The 22,928-nt window shown below is 35.7% G+C and overlaps 1 protein-coding gene across 2 annotated transcripts in view; it reads left to right on the top strand.

Annotated features, from left to right (window-relative positions):
- Positions 1 to 19,373, top strand: part of LOC306874089 (sarcoplasmic/endoplasmic reticulum calcium ATPase 2-like) — a 55,270-nt gene extending 35,897 nt beyond the window's left edge. The window contains exons 20-23 of one of the 2 annotated variants that reach the window (XM_079423830.1): positions 7,829 to 7,914; positions 8,066 to 8,199; positions 15,988 to 16,105; positions 17,054 to 19,373. In XM_079423830.1, coding sequence (XP_079279956.1) covers positions 7,829 to 7,914; positions 8,066 to 8,199; positions 15,988 to 16,105; positions 17,054 to 17,341 — 626 coding nt within the window. In that variant the 3' untranslated portion in view covers positions 17,342 to 19,373. The remainder of the gene's footprint in view (positions 1 to 7,828; positions 7,915 to 8,065; positions 8,200 to 15,987; positions 16,106 to 17,053) is intronic. The other variant, XM_079423829.1, reaches the window with a different exon arrangement.
- The last annotated feature ends 3,555 nt before the right edge of the window (positions 19,374 to 22,928 follow it).

The following is a 22,928-nucleotide window of genomic DNA, read 5'->3' as shown; positions in this document are numbered from 1 at the left end:
GTTGCCATGGCAACGTGTCAAAGTTGAAAATTCGTTTCTGGTGATTTTGAGGCAGATAACATGTTTAGAATGTCATGAAACTCAACACACATATCAGTATTAATGATAGTTAGACACTGGAAAAAGCTCATAAACGGGCGTGGAAGAGACACTCTATAGCGCCACCTTTTGTCAAAAATGAGGGGGTTAGTTTTAGCTACAGACACCAAACTCGGTATATAAATTGTTCTAATTAATCCGGACAACTTTCTAATTTACAGTCATTAGCTACGACCAACAGGAAGTCGGCTATATTTATTTTAATGTGGGTTTTTTTTAAAAACGGGCTGTAAACAAATTAATACTCCTCCAAGCAGAAACACGGAAATCACACCAAACATTTTTTATCATGATGCCAAAATACTGAAGATGCTAAATTGCGGACGGATTTAGGATATCTTGAACGATGATTTAATGGCAATTTATTAAAGTTACAGTAAAAAAGATAATTTTTTTTTTTTTTTATCTTTTAAGAGCAGCTTCCAAACACTTCATAAAAAATTACATACACAGAACAATACAGTCTGAGGATATGTGATTAATTTCATGAATTTACAATACACTATGCTTAGGAGAAAATTTAAAAACTATCAGAGAGCTCTTAGACTGCTGAGTGAGAGCTCCCTGCCAGCCTGCAGCTGAGTGAGGGGTGGGGGTGGGGTGGGGTGTGAGTGACTGTGTGAGTGACTGTGTGGATTGAGGAGCTGGGTGAGAGAGAGAAAGAGAGAGAGGGTCTGTTTTTTAAAATCTTTAAAAAATGCTTATAAATCATTAAATAAGGTCTCAATTCTTAACATTAGGAAATGCATTAATTAACGTGAACTAACAATGAAAAATATATTTTTACAGCATGTTAATTCTTCCATGATAGTATGAACTAACAAAGAACAATTTTTTTAAAGCATTTATTAATCTTTTTAATGTTAGAAAAATAGTCATGTTCAAAAGATAAACTTTAAAATGTAATAATATATTAACACATTTTGGAATTAATATTGATCAACATTAAATGGTATATAATTATTAATGTTTATATATATATAATGATAGCTACAGACACCAAACTCGGTACATAAATTGTTCTTATTAATCCGGACAACTTTCTAATTTACAGTCATTAGCTACGACCAACAGGAAGTCGGCTATATTTATTTTAATGTGGGTTTTGTTTTTAAACAGGCTGTAAACAAATTCATACTCCTCCAAACAGAAACACGTAAATCACACCAAACATTTTTTCTTATGATGCCAAAATACTGAAGATGCTAAATTGCGGACGGATTTAGGATATCTTGAACGATGATTTAATGGCAATTTATTAAAGTTACAGTAAAAAAGAGAAAACTTTTCTTTTCTTTTTTTCTTTTAAGAGCAGCTTCCAAACACTTCATAAAAAATTACATACACAGAACAATACAGTCTGAGGATATGTGATTAATTTCATGAATTTACAATAGACTATGGTGAGAAGAAAATTTAAAAACTATCAGAGTTCTCCTGTCTCTGTGCTTCTAATGTTTGCGGTAGGTGACTGGGTGAGTGACTGACTGTGTGAGTTCAGTGAGTGTGGAGGGGGAGAGAGAGAGAGACAGGGTCTGTTTAAACATCTCAATAAAATCCTTAAAAAATGCTTATAAAGCATTAAAGGTTTTGATAACACTTTATAATTAAGTCTCATTTGTTAACAGTAGTGAATGCATTAATTAACATGAACTAACAATGAAATATATATTTTACAGTATGTTAATTCTTCATTGATAGTATGAACTTACAATGAACTAACAATGAACAAAATATTTTTTATATTAGAAAAATAGTCATGTTCAAAAGATAAAACTTTAAAATTTAATAATATATTAACACATTTTGGAATTGATTTTGATCAACATTAAATGGTATATATTTATTAATGATGTAAATTAACAACAGTTAAATAATGTTGTTTTTTAACATTGGTTAATTCACAAATAACATTAAATATTAACAATATATTTTTTACTTTATTAATTTGTGTTAGAAAAAATTATTCATGTTAGTTAATGGAAAAATAAATAATTAAAAAATGCTTATAAATCATTAAAAGCTTTGGTAACTATAATAATTTCTCATTTGTTAGCATTAGTAAATGCATTAACTAACATCAACTACCAATGAAAAATAAATTTTCACAGAATTTAAAGTTTTATATGTTCTGTGTGTGTGTGTGTTTCACAGAGTTGATGGTTTGGATTAACCCTTTAATTGCCGTATCCCTTAAAACCAAACTGCCAGAGGGTTACTGTGATGCTTGTGCTCGCTGGGCACCGTTTTATCGATGCCACCGGGGTGGCGTATGCTGACGGCTTGGGCCCGTCATCGCTGCTCGCAGCTATATTTTTTTTTTTATTTTTTTTTTATTTTATTTTTTTTTTATTATTTTTTATTTCGACTATCCGGGTACTTTTGGGGGCCTTAACGTGCCCGAAAACTCTTGAAAATTGGCACACACATTGGAACCTGCGGCCATTAGGACGCCGCTGAGGCTGGGACCCGGGCGTGGCACAGGGGCTCTACGGCGCCCCCTGCAAAATTGTCAGAAAGCTTGATGTATAGCTCACACATACTTGCACGTATTCATATGAAACTCGGTACACATATAGAACTCATTGAGCTGAACAACTTTCACGCTGCATGTTTTAGGCTCCGCCCAACAGGAAGTCGGCTATTCAGGGCTGTTTAAAAAGCGCATGCTCTGGAATTTGATATACTCCTCTGAGGATTTCCATACGATTGCCACCAAACTCGGTGAACATGATCTCAAGACATTGGGGACGCTAAATTGCGAAGATATTTTTGATATGTCGAACGGTTTGCCCGTGGCGAGGCGATGAAGTTATGGCGAAAAATGAGACCCAGGAAATGCCTAATAACGTCCACATACATTGTATGATGCAGATCAAACTTCAGTGATTTGTTCGTTGTATGATGCCGATCGGATAGATGTGACTATTATGACTGAAAGTTATAGCGCCACCAACTGGCTGCAGGAAGTGTGTCGTTTTCAAAATTCTGTGAATTCAGCATCTTCTTTTTACTCGATTTGCTTCAAACTTCACCAGAATAATGTCAAAACACGGCCGATGTAAAACTGTGAAGGGAATATTGATATCTAAAATTATGTTACCATGGCAACGTGTCAAAGTTGAAAATTCGTTTCTGGTGATTTTGAGGCAGATAACATGTTTAGAATGTCATGAAACTCAACACACATATGAGTATTAATGATAGTTAGACACTGGAAAAAGCTCATAAACGGGCGTGGAAGAGGCACTCTATAGCGCCACCTTTTGTCAAAAATGGGGGGGTTAGTTTTAGCTACAGATACCAAACTCGGTACATAAATTGTTCTAATTAATCCGGACAACTTTCTAATTTACAATCATTAGCTACGACCAACAGGACGTCGGCTATATTTATTTTAATGTGGGTTTTTTAAAAAAACGGGCTGTAAACAAATTCATACTCCTCCAAACAGAAACACGTAAATCACACAAAACATTTTTTCTCATGACGCCAAAATACTGAAGATGTTAAATTGCGGACGGATTTAGGATATCTTGAACGATGATTTAATGGCAATTTATTAAAGTTACAGTAAAAAAGAAAACTTTTTTTTTTTTTATCTTTTAAGAGCAGCTTCCAAACACTTCATAAAAATTACATACACAGAACAATACAGTCTGAGGATATGTGATTAATTTCATGAATTTACAATAGACTATGGTGAGAAGAAAATTTAAAAACTATCAGAGAGCTGTTAGACTGCCTCTGAGTGAGATCTCCCTGTCACTGCTACTGAGTGAGGGGTGGGGGTGGGGTGGGCTGTCAGTGACTGTGTGAGTTGAGGAGCTGGGTGAGAGAGAGAAAGAGAGAGAGAGGGTCTGTTTTTTTAAAAATCTTTAAAAAATGCTTATAAATCATTAAAGATTTTGATAACACTTTATAATAAGGTCTCATTTCTTAACATTAGGAAATGCATTAATTAACGTGAACTAACAATGAAAAATATATTTTTACAGCATGTTAATTCTTCCATGATAGTATGAACTAACAAAGAACATTTTTTTTAAAGCATTTATTAATCTTTTTAATGTTAGAAAAATAGTCATGTTCAAAAGATAAACTTTAAAATGTAATAATATATAAACACATTTTGGAATTAATATTGATCAACATTAAATGGTATATAATTATTAATGATTATATATATATAATGATAGCTACAGACACCAAACTCGGTACATAAATTGTTCTTATTAATCCGGACAACTTTCTAATTTACAGTCATTAGTTACGACCAACAGGAAATCGGCTATTTTTTTTTTATGTGTTTTTTTTTTTTTTAAACGGGCTATAAATAAATTCATACTCCTCCCAAGCAGAAACCAAAAATTCACACCAAACATTTTTTCACATGCTTCCAAGATACTGAAGATGCTTCATTGCGGACGGATTTAGGATATCTTGAACGGTGATTTAATGGCAATTTATTAAAGTTACAGTAAAAAAGAACACTTTTTTTTTTTTTATCTTTTAAGAGCATCTTCCAAACACTTCATAAAAAATTACATACACAGAACAAGACAGTCTGAGGATATGTGATTAATTTAATGAATTTACAATACACTATGGAGAGCAGAAAATTTTCAAACTTATCAGAGTTCTCCTGTCACTGTGCTTCTAATGTGTGCGGTGGGTGACTGGGTGGGTGACTGACTGTGTGAGTTCAGTGAGTGTGGAGGGGGAGAGAGAGAGAGAGAGAGGGTCTGTTTAAACTTCTCAATAAAATGCTTATAAAGCATTAAAGGTTTTGATAACACTTTATAATTAAGTCTCATTTGTTAACAGTAGGGAATGCATTAATTAACATGAACTAACAATGAAAAATATATATTTTACAGCATGTTAATTCTTCATTGATTAGTATGAACTTACAATGAGCTAACAATGAACAAAATATTTTTAATATTAGAAAAATAGTCATGTTCAAAAAATAAACCTTTAAAATGTAATAATATATTAACACATTTTGGAATTGATTTTGATCAACATTAAATGGTATATATTTATTAATGATGTTAACTAACAACAGTTAAATAATATAGGTTTTTAAGATTGGTTAATTCACAAATAACATTAAATATTAACAATATATTTTTTACTTTATTAATTTGTGTTAGAAAAAATTATTCATGTTAGTTAATGGAAAAATAAATAATTAAAAAATGCGTATAAATCATTAAAAGCTTTGGTAACTATAATAATTTCTCAGTTGTTAGCATTAGTAAATGCATTAACTAACATCAAATACCAATGAAAAATATATTTTCACAGAATTGAAAGTTTTATATGTTGTTCTGTGTGTGTGTGTGTTTCACAGAGTTGATGGTTTGGATTAACCCTTTAATTGCCGTATCCCTTAAAACCAAACTGCCAGAGGGTTACTGTGATGCTTGTGCTCGCTGGGCACCGTTTTATCGATGCCACCGGGGTGGCGTATGCTGACGGCTTGGGCCCGTCATCGCTGCTTGCAGCTATATTTTTGTTTTATTTCCGTACAAAAAGTATTCTCGTCGCTTCATAACGTTACGATTGAAAATATTTTTGTCTCATTTGTTTGATTGGGTTCTCTTTGTCTACTTTCAGGACGTACTGTTACTGCAAAAATCTGATGATGTTTTGGGTCATATTTATGCAGAAATATAGAAAATTCGAAAGGGTTCACACACTTTCAAGCAGCACTGTATCATATGGGTTGTGTCAATTTAAAAATAAAAAAATAGTGTCGCTCCTAAAAAAGTGTAGAATAATGTTATTGATCAGGTTAGACCAGATTCTGTAAAAGTGATGTCATTATTTTTTTGGATTTCAGTTAATGATGCAGAATAAAACCCCTCTTCTTACCCCTTCTTCTTAGGGTATCCACTAAAGTGCAGGGTTTTTCTTTGTGACATTCCTTGTTACAGAGACAAACATGCTCTTAAATTTTAACAGTTATGCCAGACAAGCAGTAAAACATAGTATAAATGTGAAACGGATCCATTTTGTCCTTGTGTGTCTAACAAACAGCTTTGTGTGAGGTGTGCAGCAGTTATTAGATTTGGTCTCAGCCATCTGGCCCATTCTAATCCAAACATGATCAACGATCACACCTATATTTGTGTCATCTTTCACAGTTATTTTGTTCAAAACTCAAATCCTCATAAATGTCCTAAGCAGCATGTTAAAAATCAAGAAAAGACCAATGAAATGTTTGCAATTTTTTTTTCCCAATTTATTGTTGAAATATTTAACATTTAAACGGTGGCTGTCATAAAAAGATGTTTTCATTCTACTGATTGATTGATTTATTCAAACGTACAGTAAATGAGACATCATTAACAGGTTAAAGGGGTAGTTCACCCAAAAATGAAAATTCTGCCATTAATTACTCACCCTCATGTTGTTCCAAACCCGTAAGACCTTCGTTCATCTTCAGAACACAAATTAAGATATTTTTTATAAACTCCGAGAGCTTTCTGACCCTGACAGACAGCAATGCAACTGACACGTTTAAGTGTAAGGTAGTAAGGACATCATTAAAATAGTCCACATGATATCAGTGGTTCAACCATAATGCTATAAAGCTATGAGAATATTATTGTGTGCAAATAAAACAAAAATAATGACTTTATTTAACAATTTCTTCTCTTCCGTGTCAGTCTTCGACACACGTTTACAAGACTACCATTACGCATACATGTTGCTGCTGCTGACACCGGTGTTTTGACATCGAACATTCATCTCTCTTAGTTCATCATCTGTATATTCTGGTTCAAATAATTAAGGCTAGGCAAAAAATTGCAAGACATCCTCTCTGTCTAAATCAGTGTTTACAAAGACATGTACAGCATGTGTCTTCCTCTGCTTGTAAAAAGGCGCAGTGTATCCAGATTTTACATCAGAACACCGCACGCATGCGTCGTGGTACTCTCGTGAACACGTGTCGAAGACTGACATGAAAGAGAAGAAATTATTGAGTAAAGTTAGTTTTGTTTTCTTTGCACACAAAAACTATTCTCATAGCTTCATAAAATAACGGTTGAACCACTGATGTCATATTTTAACGATGTCCTGACTACCTTTCTGGGCCTTGAATGTGTCAGTTACATTGCTATCTATGGGAGGGTCAGAGGGCTCTCGGATTTCATCAAAAATATGTTCTGAAGATGAACGAAGGTCTTATGGGTTTGGAACGACAAGAGGGTGCGTAATAAATGGTGAACATTTTTAGGTGAACTATCCCTTTAAGTAAGACTATGATGAATATGTAATATCGTGTATATCTGTCACACTACATTAAAAAGCATCAAAATGGTATTTATTGTTTGCATTTCAGTTGACAGATTTGAATGCTGAGACTTTGTTTCATATCAAAAATATCAAAACACAAAGCTTATTGCGATTTTTGGATGGGAGATATGGTCTACTAGTCATAGTGAAATTTTTATTCATGCCTCAAAAGAAAACAGCATCTCACTTCAGAATTTCAGAATCAATGTTGGTTCATTAAAATGAAGACCAATCATAATTGATTAATCAGTATTGTCAATGTCAACCCAGCCGAAGTAAACACGAGAGAATAGGCAACAGGCTGAACTTTCTTACACTCTTTCAGACCATGAATTAAATTTAAAGAACCAATGAACTCACTCTTAAAATGTTGATTTGTTAAGTTGCACTGCCATATCTTTCTTTCTTTGTTTTGTAGGTTATGTTGGGGCAGCAACAGTTGGAGCTGCTGCCTGGTGGTTCATGGCAGCTCATGATGGACCAAAGCTCACTTTTTACCAGCTGGTAATAAAAAAAGTTCTCAAAAACAAATTAATTTACTGAAGTGTCAAAGAGTAGCGATTTGAGTCTTGTTTTGTCTTAAACCAGAAAGTTTTCATTTTTGTTGACCCTACGTTAAAGTAAATATCATTTTTCTCTGTTGTTTCTTCTATAGTCTCACTACCTGCAGTGCGGTGAAGGTCATGCTGAGTTTGCAGGAGTGCAGTGCTCAGTGTTCGAATCTCCATATCCAATGACTATGGCGCTGTCTGTGCTGGTCACTATAGAGATGTGCAATGCCCTCAACAGGTATGTGACTTTTTAAAAATCCTGTAATGACAGAAATCACTGTTGAATGTGAAGAATAGCACACATGGCGTACAGTGCCCTCCATAAGTATTGGAACAGTTGCCTCACAGGACTTTCTAAGTGATCAGCTGTGTCCTGTTGCATTAATTCTTCAGATATTAAAAGCAGGGAATGTGTCGTATCAGTTATCCATTACTTCTGCATTCTGAATCTTGTATTCGATGATGACACACACAAACCAGGATGAAGACGAGGGAGCTGACTTTGAGAGAAAAGCAAGCAATTTGGATGCTAAAAGAAAAGAGGAAGTCAGTTAGAGCTCTAGCAAAAACAAAGGGCATGGAGAAATCAAGAGTTTGGAAACCACCAGCAACCAACAACGACCTGATCGGCTGAGAAAACAACAGTAGTTGATGACAGACAAATCATAAAAGCTGTGAAAATTAACCCTAAAAGACATGTCTGTAAAATCACCAACAACTTCCAGAAAGCTGGGGTGATGCTCTGACAATCTACTGTCCTCAGGAGAATTTGACACAGAATTACAGATGCTACACAGCAAGATACAAACCTCTGACCAGCACCAAAAATAGAAAGGCAAGATTAGAGTTTGCAAAAAAGCACAAAGATGAGCCAGAAGAGTTTTGGAACTGTGTTTATGGACCGATGAGACAAAGATGAACATTTATCTAAGTGATGGGAAAGCAAAAATGTGGAGAAAAAAAGGGAACTGCAATGATCCCAAGCATACAGCCTCATCTGTAAAGCATGGTGGTGGTGGTGTCGTGGCACGGGCATGCATGGCTGCCTCTGGAACAGGCCCTCTCAACTTTACTGATGACTTAATGTATGATGACAGTAGCAGAATGAATTTGGAAGGGTACAAAACCATCTTGGCTACCAATATTCAAGAGAATGCCACCAGATTCATTGGGAAGTGCTTCATATTGCATCAGGACAATGACCCAAAACACCCTGCCAGTTCAGTCAAGGAATTTATGAGGGCAAAGAAATGGAAAGTCTTAGATTGCCCAAGTCAATCTCCAGATTTAAATTCGATTGAACATGAATTTCACCAGCTGGAGAGGAGAGTAAAGGCAGAAACTCCCCAAAACAAGCAACAATTGGAATTGGCTGCATTTAAGGCTGGGAAAAGTATTTCAAAGGATGAGACAATGGCTGTTTCTCAATTCCAAGAGCGCAAAGAACGGACTTGCGTTCTCGTGGAGACCGGTCTTGCCAAGCTTCCTTGGAAGAATGAACTCGGAAGGATGCGAGAACACAGAACGCACACTTATGAGAACTGAGATGTACTGCGTTCTTGCTTAACTGACCGCATAGTCTCAGCATAAGCAGCGGCCAATGAACAATATTACAAAATGTCATAATTTATTAAAACATTTCATACTATTATATATATATTACTTTCATATAATTGTATTGTGTTTTATTTTACAGCATTATATGTTTTATTGTTAAGATTCATTTTAATATGCCAATAAAAATACAGACTTTCTCCGGGTCTTATAACTTTATTAAAATTAACCAAAACGATAAATGTTTACTTTCAACTTCAAGAGTCGTCAAGTATTTGCGAGAGCGAGTTTAAAGTAGAGATCGACCGATATATCGATTTACCGATATTTTTCCCGATATTTAAGCATTTTTCCATAATCGAATATCGGTTTTGTAATATCGGATTCCCCGATAAACACCGCCATCTTGTGGACGTTTTCAGAATTGCGCGCAGGATCGCAATTGCAGCGCATCTGAGGGGAGACGAGACAGCAACGGCTTGCAGGTACTTGATTTGCTGTAGTTAGTAAACTATTTAATATTACAGGCATTAATGCACAAATTAGATGTATTACATAAATGCCTGATATATAGTTTAAATGCAACTTGGCTCTAAGAAATATGATAAATAAGATACTCTGTCAAGCCCTGTCCCTATAAAGATAGGCTATAACTTTGCCTGAAATAACACAGCCATGAATTAGCACATGGTGGAAATAAAAGCGCTGAATTTAATTCTCTCTGTGGTCTATTAGTCTCGTGAAGTCGGAGTCACAGATAATCCGTCAAGTCCTCTCCCAATAAAGACGTAACTTTGCATGAATTAAATAATACAGCCATGAATGATTGCATGTTGGAAATAAAAGCGCTGAATGTAATTCTCTCTCTGTTGTCTATATGCTCATCATTAGTCTCGTGAAGCCGCTTTCATATTGCAGTTCACTCAGCGGTTGATGCTCAAGAAATGCTCAGCACGGCCACCGCATGTAACTTTTAACAAGATTCACTTTTTTGAAGCACCCTAAATTGTATTAACACTTACTATATAACCATTATTTTGTTTATAAACATCTAAATTAATACAACTCTATGGAAATTAATTATTTATTATCTCCGCGATCGATCGCAGTTTGAGTAGCCTATAGTTCTGTGTAAAGGCATATAAACCGCTCTGTCAGCAGCATAATTTAGAGCATGCCAGTTGAGAAATGCAATAAAATACAATGCTTGTTATATTCCAATATTCCAGAGAATATTATTCCGTGAATTAACATTATCCAGTGAATTATTCTTCACTCTTTATCCTATTAAACAGCTTATAAACCTACTAAAACTGTAGTTAAAAATGAAGTTGATATGACTCCTTTCCTTTATTTTCTCCATTTGAAAACATTAGACTTTCTATGTTAATTTTGCTTACTGCTAATATTAGTGGTGCTGCTAAAGCTTTTTATAAATAAAATGTTTTTTATTCTTGTAATACGAAGATTAAATTGAACATGACAGGGCTCTAGACTGCGACCAAAATGGTAATTGTTTGCGAGTTAAAATTTGACGTGGTCGCATTTGTACGAGTGCCAGGTCTGCGCTGCTCCAAAGCGTCTGCTTCATACAGCGCGCGCTGCCAGCCGCAGCACATTATTCACCTTATTTTGCAACGCGGAAGTAAATACGATGACGTACTTCCTTATAATGTGTTAGACTTCCGTTTCGCTACATTGTAGGTAAGGAGCGATGTGGGAGAACACTGTTAAACGCCGTGATGGTAAATATTTACCACACCCGCGGTGTATAACACAGTGGGAGGATGAAATGAAAAAGTGGCCTGCCATAACTTATGAGGTCTTTTTGTGTTGTCGCTCGGAGTAGACGAGTCTTCGATGCAGAATTATAAAAGCACGGAGGCATATCAGTAGCTACGTTACCTGCACAGCGGAAAAGTCGGTTGAGTGCTGGTACATGAAATAGACAGCGATTTCGTGTTTTTAAAAGCAGACGTGAATGCAAGCCAAAGTGGCGCAAATGTGCATTCAGAATGTTAGCATCATTCACCATTAATTTCATGGACAAAATATGCAGTGAAATATGCAATGAAAGTGAATGGTGACTGTGGCTAACATTCTGAATAATGTCTCCTTTTTTGTTCCACTGAGGAAAGTATTCAAAGTATTGGAATGATGTGAGTAAATATCAGTAAATGATGAGTAAATGATGACATGTTTTATCTCTTTCATCTGTGAAAGCACTTGTTGATAGTTTTAAATTAGTAATGAAATTTTTTGGTCCTTATCCGTAAACTGATTACTGTGCTGTGCAGCATTAGGTCGGATTAATAGCATCCAAAATAAGTTATAAAATAACTTAAATATGTGTTTCCTTTTGTTCCATGAGTTTTGAAAAAGTGACGAATTGGTGTTTATTTACCTAGCACTGCTAAACTGTATCATTTTCAGTGTATGTTGGGGGGGGAATCAAAATAAATTGCATCTTGACATTATGATTTGTGTTTGTGTGTGTGCATATACAGGGAGAAAAAAGTAATATAAGGTCTTGAAAATAGCTTCTTCACCCTTCGGAGGTGCGTGCAAATCATAGGGTGCCCCACATCCACATTCAGCTCTTGTGCGTGGATTATGATCAAAACAAATGTCTTGCAGGTATTTTTTGCAGCTATTATGACACCCCCTAACTGCGCAAAGTACGCCAGTCTTTCTGTAGTCCATATTAAAAGTTAACTAGCCTGTAAAACCTACACAGTCGACGCAAAACTACGTAATCACAATACAACTAATATTAGCGGAAGTGCTTTACCGGAAATCTGACACATTATAGTTCGAAAATGGCGGCGTCCGCGTTTACATGAAAAATAAGGTGAATAGCAGGAGTCAGATTTCACTGATCACGTGAAGAGAGGTGCATTCAGCGCGAGCGCTTAGTGGGTAGAGCCTGGTTCATACTCGCTGCGTCAGCACGAGCGTGAAGGTGCGCGTCGCGGATGGAGCGCAACGGATGGATTTGTTTTCAAACTAAAGTAAAAGACCGCTTCTTAAACCAGAGAAGGTGAACGTGGTGGTATTCTTGTAGAAAAAACTCCTGTCAGCTACAGCCAGTTTAGTTTTACTTTTCTTTTTGTTTTCGTTTTGAGAAGCTTGTTATCTTTGCTGTTTACCTCAGGTTATGCTATGGAGGCTTTCCTTAATTAAAAAAAAATATATATATTAATATTTATTTGCTTCCTCAGAGTTTGCTAAACATTCTGTAATATACGGTATATAGTACAGCATGTGGTGTGTCCTATGCCATATGCCTCGTCTTATTCGTTTTTGTTAGTAAATGTTATGTAAGAGTTTGTCATTGTCAACGTACTGTTTTATTGTTGTTGCACTTTTTAATTAAGAATAACAATGAATCCATCTTTTGTTTTAGTCTTAAAAAGTTAAAGGTGTATAGATATAAGCAAAACAGACAATGATCTTTTCTTGTAAAATGTGACACCAAGATCGCAAATTTGAAAGTAAAAAGCGCACGAAAAAAGGAATTCCTGTTCACAAAATTTAAATCACAAATAATACAGATGAAAAAGAACGAGTTGAATGTTGAAAACGTTCGTTACCATATAACTATAAACTATGATAAAAGTTCATCAGCATGCATTGATTAATCAAATGTTGTAGCAAAAACAAAAAACAAATTGCAACCAAATTATGTGCTCGTGCGCAAAAGTGAGATCAGTGGGAAGAATGAGTCTAGAGCCCTGCATGAAAGACTGCTAATTCTCAAAACATTTTTTGTTAAGATGACTGAAAGGAGGAAAAACCAAAGTGAAGTATGGACTTACTTCACGCAGTCATTTATTTACTTTATAACAGTAAATAAATATCGGTTCTGCATATCGGTTATCGGGCACATAGACATGCAAATAATTGGTATCGGTATCGGTTATAAAAAATCAATATCGGTCGATCACTAGTTTAAAGCTTACAGGCTTCCGTACACTGGCCGCCCACAACGTCTTCTGGGATTTCTAACGGCTCGATTCTCTCAAGTCTGCACTCGATGCATCCTCAATTTCAAGAACATATCCGGGCACTTTCATGCATCCTCTATACTTGCGTTCTTGAGAATTGGAAATGAACTTCGGCGGTTAATGATGACGTAGAACGAGAACACAAGGACGCAAGATCGCTGAAGAACGCATATTGAGAAACAGCCCAAGAGTCTGGTGATGTCTATGGGTCACAGACTCACTGCTGTAATTGTGCGCAAGGGATGTGCAACTAAAAAATAGCTTTTAATCTTTTATATCTGCCTTATGTTCAACTGTCCCAATACTTATGCTCACATCAACAAGTGGGATGAACTCTAAAAGTGCTGTTCTTTTTATTTGGTAAAACATATATGTGTTGAAACGGCTAATAATAAAATGTGACATTCTGTGGTTTTGTCTCATATTCATCTTTTAATCATATTTGCAAATGTCTTGACTCCACAGCCAACAGAGCAATTTTGTCTTTACTGTTCCAATACTTATGGAGGGCACTGTATATTCACTCACTGGCCACTTTATTAGGTACACCTTGCTAGTACCGGGTTGGACCCCCTTTTGCCTTCAGAACTGCCTTAATTCTTCGTGGCATAGATTCAACAAGGTGTTGGGAACATTCCTCAGAGATTTTGGTCCATATTGACATGATAGCATCACGCAGTTGCTGCAGATTTGTCGGCTGCTCATCCATGATGCAAATCTCCCGTTCCACCACATCCCAAAGGTACTCTATTGGATTGAGATCTGGTGACTGTGGAGGCCATATGAGTAAAGTGAACTCATTGTCATGTTCAAGAAACCAGTCTGAGATGATTTGAGCTTTGTGACATGGTGCATTATCCTGCTGGAAGTAGCCATCAGAAGATGGGTACACTGTAGTCATAAAGGGATGGACATGGTCAGCAACAATACTCAGGTAGGCTGTGGTGTTTAAACGATGCTCAATTGATACTTAGGGGCCCAAAGTGTGCCAAGAAAATATCCACCATACCATTACACCACCACCACCAGCCTGAACCTTCGAGACAAGGCAGGATGGATCCATGCTTTCATGTTCTTTACGCCAAATTCTGACCCTACCATCTGAATGTTGCTGCAGAAATTGAGACTCATCAGACCAGGCAACGTTTTTCCAATCTGTTATTGTCCAATTTTGGTGAGCCTGTGCGTATTGTAGCCTCCGTTTCCTGTTCTTAGCTGACAGGAGCGGCACCCGGTGAAGTCTTCTGCTGCTGTAGCCCATCTGCTTCAGGGTTCGACGTGTTGTGCGTTCAGAGATGGTATTCTGCATACCTTGGTTGTAACGAGTGGTTATTTGAGTTACTGTTGCCTTTCTATCATCTCTAACCAGTCTGCCCATTCTCCTCTGACCTCTGACATCAACAAGACATTTTCGTCCACACAACTGCCGCTCACTGGATATTTTCTCTTTTTCAGACCATTCTCTGTAAACCTTAGAGATGGTTGTGCGTGAAAATCCCAGTAGATCAGCAGTTTTTGAAATACTCAGACAGCCCGTCTGGCACCAACAACCATTCTACGTTCAAAGTCACTTAAATCCCCTTTCTTCTCCATTCTGATGCTCGGTTTGAACTTCAGCAAGTCGTTTTCACCACATCTAGATGCCTAAATGCATTGAGTTGCTGCCATGTGATTGGCTGATTAGCAATTTGTGTTACCAAGCAATTGAACAGGTGTACCTAATAAAGTGGCCGGTGAGTGTATGTATACAGTTTTGACTTGGTATTTTCATGCCAAGTTACTAACAAATAACTTGCTCTACAGTGTTTGTTATTATTTGTATACAGTATATTGTATATCTAATACATACTCTATCATGCAAACTTTTAGGGTCTTTCAGATTTTTAATCAACCAAGACAAAAATACATTAAAATTAGTAATATTGTAAAACACTATTACAATTTAGATAAATGTGATTTATTACAATAAATATCTTGCCTATTTGAATATATTTAAAAATGTAATTTTAAAATATATAAAAAATAAAAATAAAAATAGTCCTGTGATGTAAATATATGTAAATACTCAAGTCTTTAGTGTCACATGATCCTTCAGAAATCATTCTAAAATGCTGATTCACTCATTTCTTATTCCTCATTCCTTATGCTGCTTAATATTTTTGTGGAAACCGTGATATATTTTCTTCAAGATTATTAAACGAATAGAACATAATTTACTGGAAATTAAAAGTTTTAATTTCTTTCCAAAAAACAAAAAAGGTTATGGACTCCAGACCTTTAAACGGTAGTGTAAATACATTTAATTTAATGTCATAAATATAATTTAGATTTTGAAACAATAAGTTTGTCTGAACATTAATCATGCTGAAAATGGCAGATCATTCTACCTACTGTGTGTTTGACTTTAAGACAGCAGGGAAGTGTCAACTGCTCTTATTGACTTTGTGTGTGTGTGTATGTTTCAGTTTGTCAGAAAATCAATCTCTTCTCAAAATGCCTCCATGGTCAAACCCCTGGCTGGTGGGAGCCATCTGTCTCTCCATGGCCTTACACTTCCTGATCTTATATGTGGACCCTCTTCCTGTAAGTATGCATCTGGATTTTGGAAGATGATGCAGTACAATCTCCGAAAAAATACTTGGGTATTATGAGTAAATGTGAGGAATGTGTTCTTTTATTAGTTTGGGCTTGTGCATGCCTGTCTGTTATAAACCACAATGAAAGGCGTTGCCTAATCAAACAGGAAATGATGGATTTGCTACAAATTTCACAGATGATGAAAGGCTTCCCAAAAAAACTAAGGAAATGACTGAGGGTAATAAAGTAATTCATAACCCAGTCATACATTTATGGAATATTTGACGTTATTTATAGTATATTCAAAAGTTTTATACTCGCCAAGGCTACATTTATTTGATCAAAATGCTGTAAAAAAACAGCAATATTGTGAATAGTATTAGTATATTTTAATAGTATTTCAATACTATTAAAATTTAAAATAACTATTTTTATTTCTATGACAGCATAGCTGCATTTTCAACATTACTCCAGTCTTCAGCATCACACGATCCTTCAGAAATCATTTTAATATGCTGATTTGGTGCTCAAGATTATTTAATGAATACAAAGTTCGAAAGAACGACATTATTTGAAATAGTTTTTGTAACAATTAGAACGTCTGTACTGTTACTTTACTTTAACTTAATGCATCCTTGCTGAACAAAAGTATTAATTTCTTTGAAAAACTCTTACTGATCCGTTTTTGAACTATAGTGTGTCATTCCAAAAACCTTTATCCTCAGAAACCATGTGGTCACTTAATGTGAGATCATATATTTGTGACTTACACAAAGCTATCGTAGCTTCTAATAGCATAGAAAAACTTACCGGCACATTTAATTGCTTGTGGTTCTGTGGTCAGTCTCGGGGTTTCGAATGATCGGAGGGTGAGTAAATGATAACAGAACTTTCAGGTTTAAGTGAACTATTCCAGTAAGCTGTAGCTATGTCTGTTACTGTTTGTCTCTGTAGGTCATATTTCAGATCCGGCCATTGTCTTGGCCCCAATGGGTGACTGTTCTGAAGATGTCTCTGCCTGTTATTTTAATGGATGAAGCCCTGAAGTTTTTGGCCAGAAACTACATTGAGCCTGGCAGCGATCTGCAGCTGGAGGAGGATGGAAACGCAGCCAGTGGAGTGATTGGCAAGCTGCGACGGGCATTTAGGGGTGTGTCCTGGTCATTTGTGCTCATAGCTGGCCCATTGCTGGTCTGGATCTTCAGCCTGGACTCAGACATTACCAACATCTTCTGGGATTAGAAAGGAGGAGCATGTGTGTGAGTGCGTGTGTGAGTATGTCTGAGTCAGAGAGGCAGACAGAAAAGTGGCTGATGAACGGAAGCAGTGCAAGCATCCAGTGTAGAACGAATTTGGTCCTCAGTGTGATAAACAGAGAAGTATGAATGAAACGTAGAGCAGGACCAGGACAATCACAGATAAAGGAATGCTGGGAAACAGAGCTAGGGACAGATAGAGGAAGGGAAATTGAATCCAGTCTTATAAAAAGGACAAGTTTTGTGCTCATTACCACATTCTTCAGCTTATCTATATCAATTGGTTTCGCATTTTTCTTTAGTTTTGTTTTTTTGCTTGTTTGTTTTTATTTGTATTATTTATTTATTTTTGAAAATAAGTTGAAAACACATACATCTGTGTTCATTTTAGACTGAAATTTTAATAAGATTTTAATTTTATAAAAGGAGTTGCTTTTTAAAGGCTATGCGTGTCATTTCTGTATTACTAGCGACACCAAATGCCTTATTTGACCAGCTGAGACATAACACCATTGGCTCATCCACTGGAATGAATTTAGTGGGACTATCATTTTAACTGACCTATGAAAGACAGTGGAAACGTTTGGTACTGCTATTGGCACAGAAATGACTCGCTTCCCTTTTAAGCAATGTAGCTGTAACACCCCAAAAGCGCTGAAAATGTCTGTCAAAGACACGTTTTACCACATACTGTCACATATCCCTGATTTAATAATTTTTTTCATGTATATATCTTATTTATGAAGACAATTTTTTTGTGCCCTAAAACATTTTAATTAAATATGTTTAGGGGTGTTGCTTTTACGTAGTAAGTTCAAAAAGTAAATTCTCCAAGAAGAGTGCTAAATTTGTTTTATTTTTTAACCTCTGGGGAAAATAATACCAAGTCCCATTAGTTATGTTTAATGTTACCACATCTTTTTTTCTTTTCTTTTTTTTTTTTTTTTTTTTTTGCAGAATGCAATACTCTTATGTTTTCTGGCATTTTCTTTTGATTATTTGTTTGGTTTCCAAACCATTGTTTTTTTTTTTTTATCAAGTCAAAATGTCAATCATCTCTATTTTGTCATGCCATTTATTTAAATTTCCTCAGATTCCCACAGTCATGTGACAGTGCAAAAAGCAAAACTTACCTGGAACGCATCCTTGTAACTGAAACTCTCTTATATGCCTCCTATTCAGCAAAGAATCAAATTTAAAAGTAAGAAATACTATTTACATTCTTCAAACCGTGTGGCTTATGATCTTTTATTTGGGTTTGCCAGCTAAACTGTGCTTCATTAAAGTTTCTTTATTTCTTCAAATAAAACTTTCTTTGTACAAGTCCCCGCTTGCAGTCACATTTTTGTGGGGCTGGGGTTTTGGAACTCTCATGCTCACGTTGAATCATTACTTTCAAAATGATTTTCTGAAATATTTTCAATGTGACTGCTTTAGTTTTATTGTTGTGCCTGTATGATGGGAAAAGATGTTTTGCCTGCCTTTTCTCCTTTAAAAGAACCCTCATCTGACCAAGGGCCAATTAATTGGTATTAAAACCAAACATCATTATCAGGTGTCCGATCATTATATTCTGGTCATCAGGTGGATGCTGAAAACTTTTGGCAATAGCATCTGTACTTGATCAGAGTCATGTTTTCTAGAGGATTGGTTGATGATTATTTGTTAAGAACAGAAAAAAACAGGGAGCGATTAAGTTGAATTCCGTAATAAGGTGTCAAGTTCCAGGGGAAAAAGGGACAGGTTCATGTTCATCATCAGTTTGTTTCATGTCATTGCTTCCCTCATCCATCTCTGAGTCTTAATGTTTCCACAAAAAGGAGCTTTATAAAAGAGTAAAAACCCTGTTCTTTCAATTTTTGTCATTTAGATTCTATTTATTTCCTATTTTTTGAAAAACATTTTGAATTTTGTAGTATTTTGTTATTCATACAGTTGATACCATAACTGTCGTTTCATCAACTGGGAAATGGAAACTGCTTCATGAAATGGAAAATAAACTCTTGATTTGAAATTCACTTGCTGTGTATTTTTCTTTTCCTTTTTTTTTTTTTGCATTTTTAAACATGTTGAAACAGATCAGATAAATACTACTGTAAATATTAAAAAGTACATTTATTTTTTTCAAAAAATCTTTATTGAAATAAATATATTGCCATAAAAAAGGCATATTTACAATATATACCAGAGGAAATGTCAGATACACAAACAAAGTCCAAAACATATCATATTAAAAAAACATTAATGACATATTATATGATGAATAAATATAAAAATGTCAGGATATTCCCAGTAAGTTTAGCTTTTTAAGACAATGTAGGACACACATGTTGCATAGTATGTAAACACACCCCAATGACCTGGTCCACAAACGCTTTAGTTTTGTCCCACATAGAGAGTTGTTGAATTTCCAAGGGGCATGTGAGATTTGATAAATTGCACATTTTTTCTTCATCTGAGCATCTGAGCATCTGCAAATACAAAGAAACATTGTACCTCATCTTGTGTAATTTGTACTGCATCCATCTAGAACACTTCATTACCTGTAAGTTATCAATCAGGCCTTGAATTTCGTTCTTGATTTTAATGCCATGATTCTGGAATGTCACCTCGCAGTTATAATAATCACCAAGTTTCTGTAAAACTACACACTTTGCCTGAGAAAAGAATAAATACATATCTTATCAGATACAGTACAGTGGCTAAGCATTTCCAATCGATAGCTAAAAAAAAATGTCAAAAGTAAAATGTCAACCAGTAACTTACCGCTCCACTGTCATTTTCTAAAGAGATAGTACTGCTTGGAGTAAGTGTGAACTAAATACACAAATGGAATTAGCATTAGATTATAAACCAACCAAAAACAGATTAACATTTATTACACAAACTCACATTTTCATTGATTAACATTTCTATTATCCTTTCAGCCTGCAGCCTTATATGTTTGCAGGTTTCTAGACTCCTTTTATACAAAGTGTGGTTCCCATATGGTGCAAATCTGCCAGATCTCACACACAGCATCAGTAGAAGGGTGAACATCAACGAACGCACTGTAAAACAAAACATATCATGCTTGCTTGTCAACAGAAAGCAGAAAACAAACTAATTGAGTTGTACTTAATCTTATAAAGACTTACTTGTATCTTCTTTGTTGGTTTGTGTCTAAGGTCTTCGCAGGCAAGGTTTTAGAGTTGGGTACTCTGGGTCTTCCTCTGTGCCAAGACTTCTGCAAATGTTCCCGAATCTCCATCTTATATATCTAGAGGTCCTTTCCTCTTTTACCATAAACTTATAGCAGTGGCCTCAAAACTTTGTCATCCGCCGTCTCACCCACCTACAAAGTGTATGTAGATTTTTTGTTGTGGGTGTGTGTGAGGATTGATTGGACATGCCTCAACGATATGTTACTTTCGTTAGAATTTCTGAGCCCTCCTGTTATGATCACTGCTTGTCACTTCCTCCAGGGAAGCCTTTTGTAATGTTGTAATTCTGGGATAGTGTTCCAAGAACCTACAGTTTTACATGCAGCTGCACAAAAGGTTAATCGATGACAGCACATCTCTGGCACTGCATATTGTGGTAGAGCATTTGGATGGTTAGTCAACTTTGTTAAGATTCTTGTTACCGATTCTTCCCAATAAAAAATTGTATTCCTAAGATAGGCTACTAGATTTCTTGACACATTTTGGGTGGTAAAAAAAATGACATAGCAAGACATTCTACATCAGGTTCTTTTCAGATCTTTCTCTTGTCGTTGAAGAAGCCCAATGGATTTCTGCCATAAACAGTCCTCACTTTTAACTTCACTGTGTGGTACAGCAATGCACTACATTTTGTTTTTTGTACATTTGTATAATGCACTTGTATCTGATCCCTGGCTCCCTGAATCTGGCTCCTGTTTATCTTTCAGATCTTTTTCATTTGTACATTCCTTCATGTTCTTTGAGATCATCCTCTGCAGACTTATTGAAAGTTCCATATTTTAAGTTGAGATCCTTTGGTGGTAGGGCTTTTAGCCCTATTATGGAATTCTTTGACATTGCATATTTGTCAGCTGCATTCTATTTCCCTTTTAAAAGCTCAGATCAAAACTCTGTTTAGAATAGCTTTAAGTGATTTGATTGTTTGATTTGTATGCTTGTGTGTTTTGTATAACTCTGTATTTTGGATTGTTTTATATTTATAGTTTTTTTTTATATAATGTATATGGTGTCCTTGAGTGCCTCGAAATGCGCCTAAAAATTAAAGGTATTATTATTATTATTAGAAGTTTTAGCCTATATATATATAGCCTACACACTAGCTGTTGAACAACAAACATTTAAAAAATCAAATTATTGTTTTATTTGACATTTTTTCCCCTGTAGGCTATTAAAAGGCTAAAAGGGGCTGACGTGGATAGAGAGTTTGACTTGTAACCTGAAGGTCGTGGGTTCGAGTCTCAGGTCCGGCAGGGACTGTAGGTGGGGGAGTGAATAACCAACAATATCTCCACCCTCAATACCACGACTGAGGTGTGAGACCCTTGAGCAAGGCACCGAACCCCCAACTGCTCCCCGGGCACCGCAACATTGGCTGCCCACTGCTCTGGGTGTGTTTTCACCATAGGCGTAATTTACGGGTGGGACATGTCCCCACCACTTTTTACCAGACTCGATATTGTCCCCACCACTTTTAAAAAGTAACTGAAAAATAGATGGCGTAAGGTATATATTAAAGGAAAAGCACCATCTACAAATCGTCACTCTTCATAATCTAATTCATTAATTTAACACATTTCAAGCTTTTCAACGTCCTCAAAGATGAATATTAAGTCTCGTTGTGAAACTATCGCGAGATACGCGATATGCGTCATGGGATATGTAGTTTCCTTTCCCTATAATTAGTCTACAGATCCTGTACCTTTCTTTTTACGATGTTCGTATTGTTTGGATACTGTTTCAAGGTTGAAATATTTTATTTGAGATTTTTGAGAAGATTAATTGGACAATATCTCTGGTCCACAAGTCAAATCATCACTCACTGTAGTCATCAAGTGATCAAGTGATGACTAGAAGGTGGACGACGAGGTGAATTCACTTTGAGGCATTGTTAAAAAGTCACAAGTCACGGTTATTATTACAAGTCATGATTAAGTGTTATATGAACAATTAAGTTATGTAAGAAGTAAATAATTCATTTTGGGATCTAAGTTAAATGTTTACATTTGCAATCATAAGCAATATATTGGCATTTGTCCATCATTGAAGGCTGAATAATAGTTAAAGCACTTTTAGGCAACAGGACAATTCTATGTTATGACAATTAAAACACAATTATTTTCAGAATTAAAACAAAAAGTATACAAGTCTTTAGTTCATAGTCCTTTAATTCAGTTTTGTATTAAATCACAGCGCGCTCCAGTGGCCGCCAGAAAACATGATTAGCGACAGTATGTCTATATTCATGTAAGTTAAATATGTTTTCGTGTTAAGCAAAGTAACTTACTGTGCGTGGCTGCTTCACTAAAAAGCTTCTTATATCACTTCCACACTTTCTTTTGGACATTTTGTTGATGTTTTAACATTTATGCT

Source organism: Barbus barbus (genome assembly GCF_936440315.1).
Source record: "Barbus barbus genome assembly, chromosome: 8".
In the NCBI taxonomy this organism is placed as follows: domain Eukaryota; kingdom Metazoa; phylum Chordata; class Actinopteri; order Cypriniformes; family Cyprinidae; genus Barbus; species Barbus barbus.
The sequence above is the reverse complement of the archived record's forward strand: the minus strand, read 5'-3'. Positions and strand labels throughout refer to the sequence as shown.